Source organism: Apodemus sylvaticus, chromosome 6 (genome assembly GCF_947179515.1).
Source record: "Apodemus sylvaticus chromosome 6, mApoSyl1.1, whole genome shotgun sequence".
In the NCBI taxonomy this organism is placed as follows: Eukaryota; Metazoa; Chordata; class Mammalia; order Rodentia; family Muridae; genus Apodemus; species Apodemus sylvaticus.
The window spans coordinates 43,677,966-43,694,373 of NC_067477.1; the positions used below are offsets into that span (position 1 = coordinate 43,677,966).

General features: G+C 37.9%; 1 protein-coding gene across 3 annotated transcripts in view; it reads right to left on the bottom strand.

Annotated features, from left to right (window-relative positions):
• Positions 1 to 1,647: 1,647 nt before the first annotated feature.
• The window catches only part of Gphn (gephyrin), a 447,337-nt gene continuing 432,576 nt past the window's right edge, over positions 1,648 to 16,408 (bottom strand). For all 3 annotated transcript variants that reach the window (XM_052185596.1, XM_052185597.1, XM_052185595.1), the window contains 5 exons: positions 12,228 to 12,301; positions 7,108 to 7,172; positions 6,066 to 6,169; positions 3,610 to 3,706; positions 1,648 to 2,625 (listed from right to left, as the gene is read on the bottom strand). In XM_052185596.1, the coding sequence (XP_052041556.1) occupies positions 2,492 to 2,625; positions 3,610 to 3,706; positions 6,066 to 6,169; positions 7,108 to 7,172; positions 12,228 to 12,301 (474 nt within the window). In that variant the 3' untranslated portion in view covers positions 1,648 to 2,491. The remainder of the gene's footprint in view (positions 2,626 to 3,609; positions 3,707 to 6,065; positions 6,170 to 7,107; positions 7,173 to 12,227; positions 12,302 to 16,408) is intronic.

Consider the following 16,408-nt stretch of genomic DNA (forward strand, 5'->3'; position numbering starts at 1 on the left):
AAGAGGTACACTCCTCCACTGTTGGTGAGGTTGCAAGCTGGTATAACCACTCTGGAAATCAGTCTGGTGGTTCCTCAGAAAATTGGGCAAGATACTACCGGAGGACCCTGCTATACCACTCCTGGGCATATACTCAGGGGATTCCCAGCATGTAATAAGGATATATGCTCCACTATGTTCATCACAGACCTATTTATAATAGCCAGAAGCTGGAAAGAACCCATATGTCCCTCAGTGGAGGAATGGATACAGAAAATGTGGTATATATACAGAATGGAGTACTATTCAGCCATTAAAAAATAAATTCATGAAATTCTTAGACAAATGGATGGAACTGGAGAATATCATCCTAAGTGAGGTAACCCAATCACAAAAGAACACTCATGGTATGCACTCATTGATAAGTGGATATTAGCCTAGAAGCTTGGAATACCCACGACACAATTCACATATCAAATAAAGCCAAAGAAGAAGGAAGGAGGGGCCCCTGGTCCTGGAAAGGCTCAGTGCAGCAGTGTAGGGGAATACCAGGGCAGGGAAGTGGGAAGGGTTTGATTGGGGAATAGGGGGAGGGAAGAGGGCTTATGGGACTTTTGGGGAGGGGGAGATCCAGGAAAGGGGAAATCATTTGAAATGTAAATAAAGAATATATCGAATTAAAAAAAAAAGAAATATACAAATATAGTTCCTCGCACAGTTTTTGTTTTATCCTTGATGGAGTACAGCTACAGCTGCTTCATTTTGTTTCTGCGAGTAGTGGTAGTATGGCATATTTTGTACCCACACACATGGTAGGTGCTTATTTCTTAAGTGACCATAAAGAACTATGTGTTTTCATCAGATCTATTAACTATCTTTTCTTCACCTGTAACTACAGAATAACAATAGAACATTTAACTTTAACTCTGAAAATAGCAAATATCATTAAAAGCACAAGGCTTTCCTTGCCTTTGATACTGTGATGCGTTCCTTGTTTTTTAGTCTGATTTACTAAGCACACTCTACAGAACACAATGTCTTTCTATTAACATTATTTGAAAATTATCTCTAAGTTTTTATTAAAAAGAGATATCTCAAAGTGTACTTTCAAAGGGCAGTACAAAACCTCCACATTTCTATTTTTTTTCAAACAGTATTTAATAAAGTCCTAATGCCAGCTGTGGTGGCCCACGTATTCAATCTCATCATGTGGGTGTTAGAGGCAGGTAAATCCTGTTCCAGGGCAACCAGGGAGAATCTGCCTGATGAAACCAAGCCAAACCAAATCCCTAAAATTCCAGGCACTCATCTGACATTTTCTGATTCATAACTTATTTTTCCCTTTACTTCAAAGAACTATACATATCCAAAGTTGATACCTAAGAGAATATTTTTCTTAAACAATAAATCATCTTTCCTCTAGTTATGCTTACTGTTTATCCAGCCTCACCAGTAAAATGAGAAGATGGGCAGTTCTCTTACTAACAGACTCCAGTACTATTTTTTTTCTAAACACCTACGATACAATGTTGTATCAGACCATAATTTCAATCTCTCTTACTGTGAAACCTTGTTAGGGTATTCTCTTATCTAGGCAGAGTTCTGTCAGAATGGAGCAACAATCTTCTCTTTCTAAATAACAAGGCCGCACAATACATTTTTAAATAATGATCAAGGATTTTTTTTATTCATTAAGTTTCATTATCATTACAGAAAATGTTATGGTACAGAGTTGTTTAACATTTTGTTTTTGCTCTTGATTTCCACATGAATGCTGGTAACACTAATATCTGTACAAGATCAGTCTTTGATTTTATTTTTGTTCTGTACAATTTTAAATGTGTTGGTTAAAAAGGCTGTCAGCACTTAAGGAAGCATTTTCCCCAGTTTGTTTGTTCAAATAAAAGGTATCCAGTTACTGCCTGCAAATACTGTGCCATGAGACTGCTAGGCTGAGACCTTCCCTGGGTGCTCAGCAGGGAAGGTTCTTGCGGCAGGATGGGGCCTCCGCGCAGTCTCCTCTTTTGGCATGGTGCACATAAACACGAGATACATGATAAAGAACAAGCAAAAGCTGTCTGTAAAGCAGTTATGAAGCATACTAAGAAGGGAAATCCAAGTGTTGCCTACACTAGTATAAAGAAGCAGACAGCCTTGATTAAGAGCATAAGTAGTTGTATTTAAAGATGAGAAAAACACAAGTTCTGCAGGCACCTACCGCTGTCTACTAAAAGCTATCGCTATCAGACCTAGCATTGAACACACAAAGCAATTTGCAAGAAAGGAAATTTTTGCTTTGATATAATCAGAATAGAGTTGTCTGTTGAGATTTATTCTTAGGTGTTTTTTTTTTCTTTAAAAGGTATTTAAATTCATTTGAAATATAGTTCAAGATGTTGACTATACAGATCAACTTTTATCCAGATCAGAAAAACTAGCTGTGCCGTTGCATATTACAGGATACAGTCAATGTATGTGGACATGCATCAAAACTTTCTCCTGCTGGTCACCATCATAGCCGTCCAATGACCATGACATCTACCACCTCGCCTTTGTGCAGTTCCACGTACTGCTCTGTCTTTGGAGGTAGCATCAGTAATCCATTGGCACTGCGCATGCTCATCAGACGGCTGCTCATCTGATTACCTGGAATGAAAGACTCTCATTACTGCAGCACAGGCATCAGGAAGCAGACATGAGAGGCCAGCAAATGGAAGTGCAGAGCTCCAAGATGGAGGGAGAGAGATGATCAGTCTTTTCAGTACCTTTCCAGGTGAAATTCATGTCCTACATCCTTCACCTTCTCATCAAAACCCTAAAAACAAATGCTATATATTTTAAAAGAATAAGGTTTTATGGCATCATAAAATGCCATAGAAATTCTCACTTCAGGGGGGAATTTACATTTATATAAAAATAAAACCTTTTTATAAACTTAAGGATAGCAATTATATCAGCTACCATTTAGGTGCCGGACAAAGTACAATCACTTTATAAACTCTCTTATTTAACTTTTACTGGATGCAAAAGGTCTGAGGCCCGCTGGCCAGCTTGCATGCAGAACTCTGGGATGGCAAGGCTCATGTCACTGTTGGTTGATGTTTGTAGTTTATACAGAAGCTTCTATCAAAAGGTAACAGTTTTTGTGGAGTTGAATCAAAATGAGCAAATAGGACTAGAAAAGTTGGGGACAATGGTTTAATATGCTCTTTTTCAGAGCTAGAACTCTGAAATATCAACACAGGTTTCTGTGTCCTTAAGATCTACCAGCACCTCGTAGAGTCCAAAAAGATTATATTATAAATTCTGCTTTCTCTTCACATTTCAGGACAATGCATACTGTGCCCTCCTTTCCTACCCACCATCATGTTCAAAGGGCTGCTTGAATGAATAGATCAAAATCTAATTTTATTTTTATATTTCAAATGTTTATCTAGAAAATATGGTTCAGTAAAATAAGTCAACATTGTTTAAGAATAATTTATTTCACCAAATCCTTTAAAAAGAGAAATAATAATTCATTTTGTTATCACCAAGGAAAAGACATGACTGCCATAGCTGGAACTGTGGTTCATTTTTGAGAACGGGTGCATGGGGATCCTGGTGGGTGTGCAGGTGTGCATGACTGACCTGTACTCTGGGCCCAGGGCAATGGTTCTTGGTGATGCCAAGTCAGTATACACCGGTGGTATTCTGGGCGAGGGTCCAGTTTTACATCACACGATAACTACAGCATGAAGAGGGAAAGAGATTTGAATTGGTCCCCTGATCATTTCTCAGAAGTACAGAAAACAGAGTGAGCATAGATAATGTCCTTGTCATTCTACTATCTCTGTCATTTCCATCTTTTTTCCCATCTTATTTTTAATACAGGAAGTTCAGGTACTGGTTGCTATGGTAAAAAAAGAAAGAATGTTAAGAAGCCAGTGTTTATAATGGAGGAAAAGACAGATGAAAAAAGTCTCTTGTTATGTCTTGTAAGGACCCTGACCTATGAAACAGGAAATTGAAGCAATATCTTAACACTGAAAGGAGGTAGCTCTAACAAGCACATTCAATGTCCATCCACGCAGCAATATTCATTGCAGATTTAATGTGTACTGGGCATTATTCACCTCTCCATCTACAGAACTACTTTCAATAGTCTTTTTTATATTGTTTATATTTTCTTTGCTGGAAGCATAGCTTCCAAGTGCTCCTAAATTATTTCGTACTTCTCTCTTAATTTCTTTGTGTGTGTGTGTATGTGTGTGTATGTTCTCCAGTACTAAATTTCAGTAGCCACATACATGGCTGTTATATAGCCAGTTTTAAGGAGGAGATGGTGGATGTTAAAATGAGAAATAAACATAAGGATTCCACAGAGGTCTGCAGTGTTGGATAAGTCATGGGGCTCTTTGAACATGGTGGATTTCCCCCCTGCTTCCTCAGTTTAGCAAGTGTGACTATAATGAATTCTCCATTACTGGGTTGGTTGTATAAATCTAACTGTTCGAACTTTGACTTTTTATCAGATCATAATTTTCATTCATGGCTGGCCTTCCTCCCCTCCCTCTTACTTCATCTCAGTTTCTTATTTTGGTAAACATTCCAGGTAATATCTCTTTGTGATTACTCAAAAAAAGGTCTTTCTGAGGGAGGGGTGATTGACACAGGACACTATGTCCAGTTAGTTGAATTTAAGTGATATTTAGGGAAACAAGATGGTCTTATCTTCTTTCATCCACAAATGTCCAGTAATAAAAGTATCAATGTTATTTACTGTTGATGGCCCAGATTTTCAAAAACATTTTTAATTTCTGTGTATGTGTTCATTTGCACATGCATGTGCCACAGCATACATGTATGTGTGTGTGTGTGTGTGGGGGGGGTGGTCAAATGACAACTTTCAGGAAGTCATGTGGGTCCCAGGGATTGAACTCAGGTTGTCAGGCTTAGCAGCAAGGGCCTTTACCTCCAAGCTATCTTTCCAGCTGTCTTACATATTTTTATACTATGTATCCTGAGTAATATTTTATTATTTTTTCTTCTGTGTTTTATATTCCCTTTGTTCAGCTAATCATAGAATTGTGTCACTTTAAAAGTTACCTTAAAGTTATTGAGAATTAATACCTTGGTTCTGTAGTATATGATGTCAATAAATTCACTCACAAGTACTACAGACCATGTATAATTATCTGGGTAGAAGTTAGACATGCAGTGCTGGTAGAGGAAGGTTCTCTAACCTCCAAGAGTCTCCCTGCAGTCCTTTGCTCCTGTTGACCAGTACTGTTTGAGTATGTCTCCATTTTCCTCTTGAAGTGCCAGATTTCTTTTTAGTCCTTTGACTACCCTTTCTGAATTTTTTGAACAGCAATTGCATAAAAGCAGGCAGACCAACTTCTGTCCTCTATGAACTTCCCTGGGGGAAATGATCTTTCACCTCTTACTCCGCACAGGTCTAATGAGTGGAGCCAGCTAATTTCTGTTCACTGGTTTGTTCCCACTAGAAGTTTGAAGCTTTGCTCTCTGGATTCATTTAAGTATTTTTTTTTTTTTTTTTTTTGGTTTTTCAAGACAGGGTCTCTGTGTAGCCCTGGCTATCCTGGAACTCACTGTGTAGACCCCAGGCTGGCCTTGAACTCAGAAATCTGCCTGCCTCTGCTTCCCAAGTGCTATGATTAAAGGCATGTGCCACCACTGCCCAGCTCTTTTAAGTACTTTTAAACTTTAAAACATTTTATTTATTTTTATGTTTATGTGTGTTTTGCCTGTGTATGTCAGTATGCCATGTGTATACCCTGCCTGAGGATAAGGTCAGAAGAGGGTATCAGACTCCTTGGGACAGAGTTATAGACAGTTGTGAGCTGCTGTGTAGGTGCTGGGAATCAAACCTAGGTCCTCTGGAAGAACAACCAGTACTTTTGACTTCTGAGATATTGGAGGAAAATAAAAGTGAATTTCCCTGTCTATTTTCCACCACAAAGGAGAGAATATTAATACATTTATGATAAAAAAACAACTCTAAAATCCTAGGCATTTATTTTTGGCAGTTAGAAATTGTTTTCAGGCTTCAGTTTTGGTTCGTGGTCATTAGGAAACATTACCCTGGCTTTGATGATAGTTGGCCGAGGATCCAAGATACCCTGCATCTTTCTCAGTGCAGGTACAACAAAGAGGTTGCAGGTGACCACAGCTGATACGGGATTTCCTGAAAGTCAACCAAGTAGTTATTTATATTACACCACATAAAAATTTGTCAGATGATTATATCTGCCAATACATTCAGGCATGACAGAAGTGACTGACCGTTAAGTCTACTTCTTCTGAGTCACTCTGAGTCCAACAGAATGACAGAGAAGACTAGCTGGATGGTACACACCTTGAATCCCAAAACTCAGAGGCAGAGGCAGGGAATCTCTTGAACTCAAGGCCAGCCTGGTCTACATGGTGACACCCTGTCTCAAAAACCAAACCACAACAAACAAGACAGACTAGAGATCTAGTTAACCAAATCACATGCTACAGAGGAGATGAACTGAACCTCTTGGTCATCCATGGAAATACAGAAAGATCTATACTCAGCTTTTAATACCATTTCTGCTTTCCTGAGTGCCTAGAAGCATTGTACTAGAAGCCATTGCCAACCTTGTGTGTGTGTGTGTGTGTGTGTGTGTGTGTGTGTGTGTGTGTCTATAAAGGGAGTGTGTGTCTATAAAGGGAGGGAGAGATGCTAGGCACTAAGACAATGTCTCGCTGTGTAACCCAGGCTAGTCTCATATCATCATCTCCCTGCCTCAGCCACCTGAGTGCTAGAATTACAGAGAGGCACTGGCACACCTTATAATATGTGATCTGGTATTTGAATGCATGACAGTTCTTCTTGTTGTGAGATTCATTAGATTTCCCACTTAAATTTAATTATCATCTGACGGTAAGGACTGCCCTGGAAGAATATTCTGGTTAACTAGTATCAGTCCATCTTACAGGTGAAGAACTAGCCTCAGAGAAGCTAAGTGATTTGCCAATTAGTGAGGCCATTCAGATTATAAGTCAAGTGGTGCTGATTAGAGGCTGGCTATCTGAGAACCCCAAATTTGGGGGGTTATTTTTCTAGAAAAAGGAGAAAGTAATTTTGATGATTCTTACCTGGTAGTGCAAAAATAATTTTTCTTACACCATCAATATCCAAAGTTGCAAATGTTGTTGGCAAGCTAGAAATAAAAAAGAGTGTTCTTATTTGTGATTGCTAAGTAACAGAGGAGGTGACTTGAGGACTCTAGATTTCTTGTTGAGTGATTCACTTACCATATAAAATGCTCTTCTGTAGACTTGTCTTTAAACCTCCTTACTTGTAAATCAACCGCTTTAGTAACATCTGCTTTCAAGTATCCAAACTTCCTAATTTTCTGTATCTTATTTTTTTTTTGTCAGTGCCACAGGCACTGACATAATTCCAATGTTTCCAAAAGTCCCCTATCCCTTTACTCAGTGTTATTTATAGTATTTTGTTGGAGATTTAAAACTCTCCTCTTACTATCAGAATACTACCTGATAAGTCATTTAGAAATGTCTTTGTTCAAGATAGATATCTCTGATCTTAATTATTTTAAAAAAGATTTATTTTTATTTTATGTGTATGAGTATTTTACTGCATGTATGCACCACGTACATACATGCAGTGACTGAGGAGGTCAGAAGCATGCATTAGATCCTCTGGAATTTAAGTTATGGATGGCTGTGAGGGACTGTGTGGGTACTAGCAACTGAACCGAAGTCCCCTGCAAGAACAGCCAGTGCTTTTATTTACAGAAGCATCTCTCCAGCCCCTTATCTTTTAAAATCAACACTCAGCATTATCCATAAAAAACCTCTTCCACTTATCAAAGATGTTTCTGAACTAGATAAATAAAATTCTATGCCTAGAACAAAGTTAAAGCAACCTTTCTCAAGATTCTGACATGAACTTCCATGCGAAATTTGAGAGGGCTGTGTGGTATGGGTAGGTAGTTGAGAACAGTCATTGTTTTCCTATTGTTACATAGAATTTGGCTGTAAAATTTATATATGAATCAAACCTTCATGATGCACACTTCTCAGGGAACAATAAAGCTTCCCAAGAGGCAAAAATTAATTATTTTATGCACTAAATTATGATTTTATTTTGAAGGGCCATTTTTGCATGTTGACGTTAAATTTTTTTTTTTTTACTTATTTACTGTGGGAGTGTGTGTGTTACAACTCATGTATGGAAGTCAGAGAACCACTTGTGGGAGTCTATTCTCCCATATGGGGGGTCAAACCTAGGTTATTAGTCTTGACAGAAAGTACCTTTCCCTGCTGACCCATATAACTGCTTCATGGGTTGATTTTTAAAAACAGATCTTTCAGCCCGGCAGTTGGTGGCGGCACATGCTTTTACTCCCAGCAGTCTGGAGGCATAGGCAGGCCTACCTCTGAGTTTAAGGCAAACAAAGCAAGTTCCAGGACAGCCAAGGCTTCACAGAGAAAAGCCTGTCTTAAAAGACCAAAACTAAACAACCAACAAAACCAGACCATTTACTCATTACTGATAAAGCAACAGTAGCATTTTGGATGACTTTTAGCTACATTATTCTGTTCAGTGATACAGGTTCTAATCATAAAGTCCCTGGGTTGCTTTATAAAGTGTAACTTCAAGTTGCTATCTATATCTATATAGCTGTGCTTCTGTTCTTCCATATGTGCAGTAATATCATCAATAATGATAGTATTAATTATTATTATTTAAGAGTAACATTCATGTATTGCAATCATTATTTCATTTAAATTTCACAGCAGTAGCAAAAGATGAAATTTGCCATAGTATATTGTAGATGAGAAAACTGAAACTCAGAGATATGAAAAAGTTAGTTCAATCTCACTTAGCTACTAAGATTTTGTAAAAATAAAGATTTTTCAACCAAAGTCATTTTAACTTTAAGGTTCGTGTTAGGTAAAGTCAGCATAGTATAGTCTATAATAGAGTTAGAAATTGGACCTTTTATTTTAAGTCCCTGATGCTTTGCTGTGTAGTAGAACAAGATTAGATTATGTGTAGGCAATTTAGCAATGATTATTACTGTTTGACAAAAAATAATATCCCAGATTAATTCTTGAGAACAGCTACATTGCTATGGCAGATCTGTATAATGCTTTGCTAAGTATCTTTTCCTTATATTTTTAAGATCTCTCTCTCTCTCTCTCTCTCTCTCTCTCTCCCTTCCTCCCTCCCTCCCTCCTTCCTTCCCTCTTCCCTCTTTTCTGTTTCTGCTTCCTACCCATGTTTGACATGGTACTGGGACCCCAATTCAGAGTGCCATGCTTTTACTGCAAGCACTTTACTGACTGAGTCATCTCCATTTGCTTGAGTATCTTTTTCTTCAAAAATCAAAGACAATTATATTTCCACAATTGTATGTAGGAAGGGCAAAGCTAACTTATTTGATTTTCTGTTTCTTTTTGTTCCACCAGTGAGTAGAACAAATAACCTACAAGCTCTTATGTTTAGTTAAGTATGATATTCCAGCCAGTTAAGGGAAGACCACTTCTAAGCTACTCTGGTGTGGCAAATTAGTTCATGGATAATTGTATTTAAAGTCAATATCAAGTATAAGGGCACTTTAAATTCTCTTTTAAACACGAAAGAGGTAATTACTCCAAAGGTATTCACTCAAAAAAGATCTATTTACAACAGAACATTTTATACTCAGGCATTACTATTGTAAATATCTTGTTGCTAGAAGTGTGTTAGGTCTGGAAAGCCATTTTCTTAGAATTCAACACGTACTGCTTATTCTGAAATCAGAATTAACAGCATTTATACATCGATTATGGTCCCAAAGTGAAAGGATTTTAGGGGAGAAAAAGAAACATGTGTAACTGAAGAAACATCTGTAACTCCCTAAGCTGAGCATTGGAAACTAGGAGCTGAGGATGCAAGTGTCCCCACCACAAGCTGTGCTTAATTCTCCACAGCTGAAAACAAGCAACCTCTGCTTCCTTCCTCACAACCAAATCTCCCTTCGAGAGGAGTGAGAAATACAGTGACATGCTTTGGGGATGTCTTCTGTGCTCTGATCAAATCGCCTCTGTTCAAAAGCACTGGGGAAATGCTCAGTATACAATATTAGCATATGAGAGGCCATTAGTTATTTTGTGTTGTGATGTGGAAGTCAGAGGACTCTGAAGTACTCAGGGTCTTTCTCTTCCCTTCCACCTTATGGGTTCTGGAGGCTGAACTCTGGTCATCAGGCTTGTTTACTTCCAAAGCCATCTCAATGCCCCAAAAGGTTTTTCTTTCTTTTCATTTTAATTTTTAATATACTTTTTGGATTTTCATAACAGGGTTTCTCTGTGTAGTACTGGCTGTCTTGGAAATCTGTCAGTATACCAGGCTGACCTAGAATTTGGAAATCCATCTGCTTCTGCCACCTATGTGTTGGGAGCAAAGGTGTGTGCCATCATCACCTGACCCAAAGTGTTATTGTTAATAGAATGACCCAGATCCCATAGTTTCAAAAACAAAAGTTTTCCTGTGATAGACATATTGGGGGACATTCATAACCATGTACAGATATATACTGCCAAGGATCTTATGAAATTGAGAATAGGGTTAATTGTGTTTTTTAAAGATTTATTTTATTTTATATATGAGTGTTTTGCTTGCATACATGTCTGTGCACCATGTGCATGCCTTGTGTTTGCAGAGGCCAGAAGAGTGTTGGATTCTCCTGGAAACAGAGTTGCAGATCATTGTGAACACCATGTAGGTAGTGGAAACTGAGTGCAGGTCCTCTGCAAGAGCAGCTTGTGCTGTTAATGGCTGAGCCATTCTTCTAGGTCCTTTATGGATAATGTTAGCTTTGTACTAAATAAGGCTAAATTATGATAAAGCCTAATCCTTGACCTAGAACTGAAGCCCAGTGCTAACAAACCTTGATGACTTTAGGAGTACAGGCTGGTATTTGTCTTACAACAATGCTAAGCTCCCATGCCACTCTTTCTCACAGTTCATATGAGCCCCTATCAGAGCATAACCCTAAAGCAGGGTTACTGTTTTCTGTGTCATGTGCTAAAACACTCTCCTACACAATGAGGTATGACTAGGTGCCCAATGAATGCCAGGATCTAAGATGGTACCTTTACTGCCTGAAGACCATGTGTGTTTTATTAATACTGCTATTGGGAATTTTTGAGGATTTACCATCATAGGACCTTCTCCCACCAGTTCTTTCTAGTTTTAGGAAATGTGAAAATCTTCCTGTATGGTTATTTCACTTTCTCATTGGATAGAATGGGAAGCAATGTTAAACACCATTATTAAGTATTTATGTGAAGAAAAAAAGTAATTGAGTGTGAATATCAGTTTTTACAGGTAACAACAGAGAAACAAGTTCAATACATCCCAAAGAAAAAATCATTCTATCTACTAGACATGTCACAGTGATCTATTTTCTCCAACAAGTCAATGACAAAAATAAACAAAACAAAACAAAACAACACACAAAGATAACCACCACCACTACCACTTCAGGACCCCAAATCTAATAACAAAAGGTTCAGGGAGAAATAAACATTTAATAGAGATTGAATTACTAAGAACAACAAATGGACTTTACTTTAATCACAAATTAGAATAATTATAAAACAAAAAGCATTCTTTCTCTTGACATTTTGGGTATTAGATAACACAAAACATTTTTTATTTTCTTAGAAAAGACAATATTATTGTATTTATGAAAGACAATGTTCTTGTTCTTATGACCTTTCAAAATGACACGATGTCTAAAAGTAGCTTTAAAACATTCTAGCCACCTTTCCCCAAAAATGAGGTTGGGAATTGATGAAGCAAATATAAACATATGCTGGTTGTTACTGGCTTCAGTAATGGACAAGTGGTTGGGCTCAGTGTTTTCTACTTCCCTATATATTTGAGAATTTTCATGCTAAACTATTTTAAGAAAGAATGAAGGGATGGGGAGAAAGAGAGGGAAGGCACTAAACATGGTAATTATAAAGGAAACAATGTTCGAAAATTTCTTTGCTTTGTTTCTACCAAAGTCATTGATTCATAAGATGAAATCTTATTTCAAACTGGAACTGCACACATGAAAAGGATTCTAGTACTAAAATATTTTCTTTATTAAAATAAGAAACCCATAATAAAAAGTGTAAAACAAAGAATTGAAGACTTGATTAGTTAAAGCAATCCAAATAACCTAATATAGTAGATAAAAGTATTTTCATACCCTGGCTTCATAAAAACTCTGCCAAAATGGATCTGAGCATGAAGATCAATGTCCAGCACCTGCTTGAGATAGTCCTGCAAATATTAAAACAGTCTTTAGAATTTTAAACATATTAGTATCAGACTTTTAACTTACTGATGACAATAAAATCGATTTATGATCAAAAAGAACATCTTTGCTATTTTAATGAAGTTGACGTGCTAATCTCAGCTATTTGCCCCTCACTCTCTTACTCATTTACTAATTATTTTGGGGTGCTTTGTGTATGTGGAGTATCAGTGGAGGATCAAGGGGATCTAACCCAAAAAAAGAGCTTTTCTAGAAAGCACTTTGAGTGTCAGAAGCAGTGCCATAATACCTGTAATCCCAGCACTTAAGAGGAGGACAGGAGAACCACAAGTTCTAGATAGTAACACTTTTTCTCTTTTCTTTCTTTCTTTTTTTAAACACGTTTTCTTAATAAAATATAAAGAAAATTTTAGTCTAGTAAAGGAAGCCCAGATAATAACTAGAATAACAATAGCAATGTTTTCATTTGATGAGTTTTTGTCTCTGAGATAAAATTTTATGACCAAGAAAGGCCATTAATAAAGAAGTCTTTAAATGTTATGGTTGGCGTGGTACAGTTACAAAAGTGGTACAAATGTTCCAGGGTAACAAATCGCTCTCTGATTGAAAAGATTTAAGCCATTTCTTACATGAGGAAACACATTCCTGCTACTGTAAATCTGGCCAACAACCCCATTGTTGGGGGCCTTATAGGCCCCAGGATGAACCTATTATTACCATTCTGTTAAATGAACACTATATTAAACTATCCTCTAACTTCATATTCCCTATAGAATAGTGCCATATCAGGCCTCATTAAAGGAATCTCTTTGTTCAGTGAACAGCGGTTAACACAGAAACTAAAAACTGGTCCAAGTGCAGAGAAGATGTGTAAATGGAATGCTCACCAACAAATGGACTATCCGTATACACCCCTTTCCTCAGGCTCAGGGACCATTGCAGAAGTAGCAGTACAAAGGCTTTAAGAGCCAGAGTCAGGAAGGACAGAAGTGATGTTGTGCCTTCTGCCCATGTCAAGACAGACACACTCATGAATTCAGTCAACATTTTATTACAGAATGGATTGGATTTATGAGCCTGCCCCTAACTGAAGAACTATGGACAACTGATGGTTTCTGGGGGAGGTTGTGTCAGCCTCTTGTAGGTTGACCACACTCCAGCAATGCCCTCATCCCCGCAGGAGTGCAGTCCTTTATTTCCTCCTTTCTTTTTTCCTTAAGGGTGTGGCAGTTTTGTTTTGTTTTGTTTTTTTAAAGCTAGAGTTTCTCTGTGTAGCCCTAGCTATCCTAGATTTTGTTGTATAGACCAGGCTGGCCTCGTATTCAGATATCTGCCTGCCTGCTTATAGAGTGCTGGGATAAAAGGCATGTGTGACCAGACCACCCAGCTACAATTCATTTTCTAATACTTGAGCATACTTTGATTTTTAGAACAAAGCTTAATTTTTATTAAATGTCATATCCAAGAGTCCTGTACTAGTAATCTCCTACAATCCTTTGTCTCTGCAGTCAGTCTTTATACCCGCGTGGTAAACATGTGACTACACTAGGCTTCTCTCTCCTTTACCTTCAGTTTTCAAAGGATATAGATATAAGTTTCTAGATATAAGTTCCATATTGACAGTAAAGTTTTTGAACTTTGAAAGTGCTATTTTATTGTTTTTCTGGGTTCTCTCATTTAAGTTTAAATGATTTCTGTTAGGTTTGTCTTTTCTTTTGAAGTGGAGAGCTTTGGTGAGATTGGTCATTGTTATGGATTTTCAGTACTGTGGCCAGGATTACCCAGGTATGGTTTCTTTGTAGCTCCTGGAAATCTCTGGCTTGTTGTCTTTTACTAGTTTTGAAAATTCTTTTTCCGGGCAGTGGTGGCACATGCCTTTAATCCCAGTACTTGGGAGGCAGAGGCAGGTGGATCTCTGAGTTCGAAGCCAGCCTGGTCTACAGAGTGAGTTCCAGGACAGCCAGGGCTACACAGAGAAACCCTGTCTCAAAAAAAAAAAAAAAAAAAAAAAGAAAAAGAAAAAAAATTCTTTGTCAGTGCTTTTTTTTTTTTTTTTAATTTTTTTTATTTTTGTTTTTCTGCTAGTTAACTTTCTAGTTAATTTAGTGTTTAATTAACTTAATTTTTATGTAAGATATAACACTAAACCTTAACTATAGGTATATTTTATTTTATTAGATATTTGCTTTATTTACATTTCAAATGGTATCCCCTTTCATCGTTACCCCTCCGAAAACCCCCATCCCATCCCCCCCTTGCCCTGCTTACCAATCCCCCACCCCCATTCCTAACTTGGCATTCCCCTACACTGAGGCATTGAACCTTCACAGGACCAATGGCCTCTCCTTTCATTGATGTCTGAAAAGGCCATCCTCTGCTGCATATGTGTCTGGAGCCATGGGTCCCTCCATGTATACTCTTTGGTTGGTGGTTTAGTCCCTGGGAGCTCTGGGGGTACTGGTTGGTACATGTTAGTGTTCCTTCTATGGTGCTGCAAACCTCTTCACCAACTTGGTCCTTTCTCTAGCTCCTCTATTGGGGACCCTATGCTCAGCCTATTGGTTGGCTGTGAGCCATGGGTATTTTGATCCACTTTCCAATAATAATCAAAGTATCCACACTTTGGTCTTCCTTCTTCTTGAGCTTCACTTGGTTTGTGAGTTATATCTTGGGTATTCTGAGCATTTGAGGTAATCAGCACTCACTTATCAGTGAGTACATATTATTTGTGTTCTTTTGGGATTGGGTTACCTTACTCAGGATAATATTTTCTAGTTCCATCCATTTGCCTAAGAATTTTGTGAATTCATTACCTTTAATAGCTCAGTAGTACTCCATTGTGTAAATGCACCACATTTTTTTGTATACATTCCTCTGTTGAAGGACACCTGGGTTCTTTTCAGCTTGCGGCCTATTATACATAAGGCTGCTATGAACATAGTGGAACATGTTCCCCTTATTACATGTTGGAGCACCTTCTCTTTGATATGTGTCCAGAAGTGGTATAGCTGGGTCCTCAGGTAGTACTATGTCTAATTTTCTGAGGAATCGCCAAACTGATTTTCAGAGTAGTATTACCAGCTTGCAATCCCACCAGCAATGGCGGAGTGTGTTCCTCTTTCTTTACATCCTCTCTAGCATCTGCTGTCCCCTGAGTTTTTTTATCTTAGCCATTCAGACTGGTGTGAGGTAGAATCTCAGGGTTGTTTTGATTTGCATTTCCCTGATGATTAAGGATGTTGAACATTTCTTTCGGTGCTTCTCAGCCATTCGATATTTCTCAGGTGAAAATTCTTTGTTTAGCTCTGTACCCCATTTTTAATAGGGTTATTTGGTTCTCTGGAGTCTAAGTTCTTGAGTTCTTTGTATATATTGGATATGAGCCCTCTATCTGATGTAGGATTGGTAAAGATCTTTTCCAATTGGTTGCCGTTTTTTCCTATTGACAGTGTCATTTGCCTTATAGCTTTACAATTTTATGGGGTGAATTATTGATCTTAGAGCATAAGCTATTGGTGTTCTGTTCAGGAAATTTTCACCTGTGCCCATGTGCTCAAGGCTCTTCCCCCACTTTCTCTTCTATTAGATTCACTGTATCTGGTTTTATGTGGAGGTCCTTGATCTACTTGGACTTTAGCTTTGTACAGGGAGATAAGAATGGATCAATTTACATCCTTCTACATGTTGACTGCCAGTTGAACCAGCACTATTTGTTGAAAATGATGTCTTTTTTCCACTGGGTGGTTTTAGCTCCTTTGTCAAAGGAGCTAAAGTGACCATAGGTGTGTGGGTTCGTTTCTGGGTCTTCAATTCTATTTTGCTGATCTACCTGCCTGTCATTGTACCAATACCATGCAGTTTTTATCACAATTGCTCTGTAGTATAGCTTGAGGTCAGGGTTGGCATTTGTGTTCTCTTAGGGTCTGTATGATATCTGCCCAGGATCTTCTGACTTTCATAGTCTCTGGTGAAAAGTCTTGTGTAATTCTGAGAGGTATGCCTTTATAGGTTACTTGACCTTTTCCCCTTTCTGTTTTTAATATTCTTTTTTTGTTTAGTGCATTTGGTGTTTTGATTATTATGTGACAGGAGGAATTTCTTTTCTGGTCCAA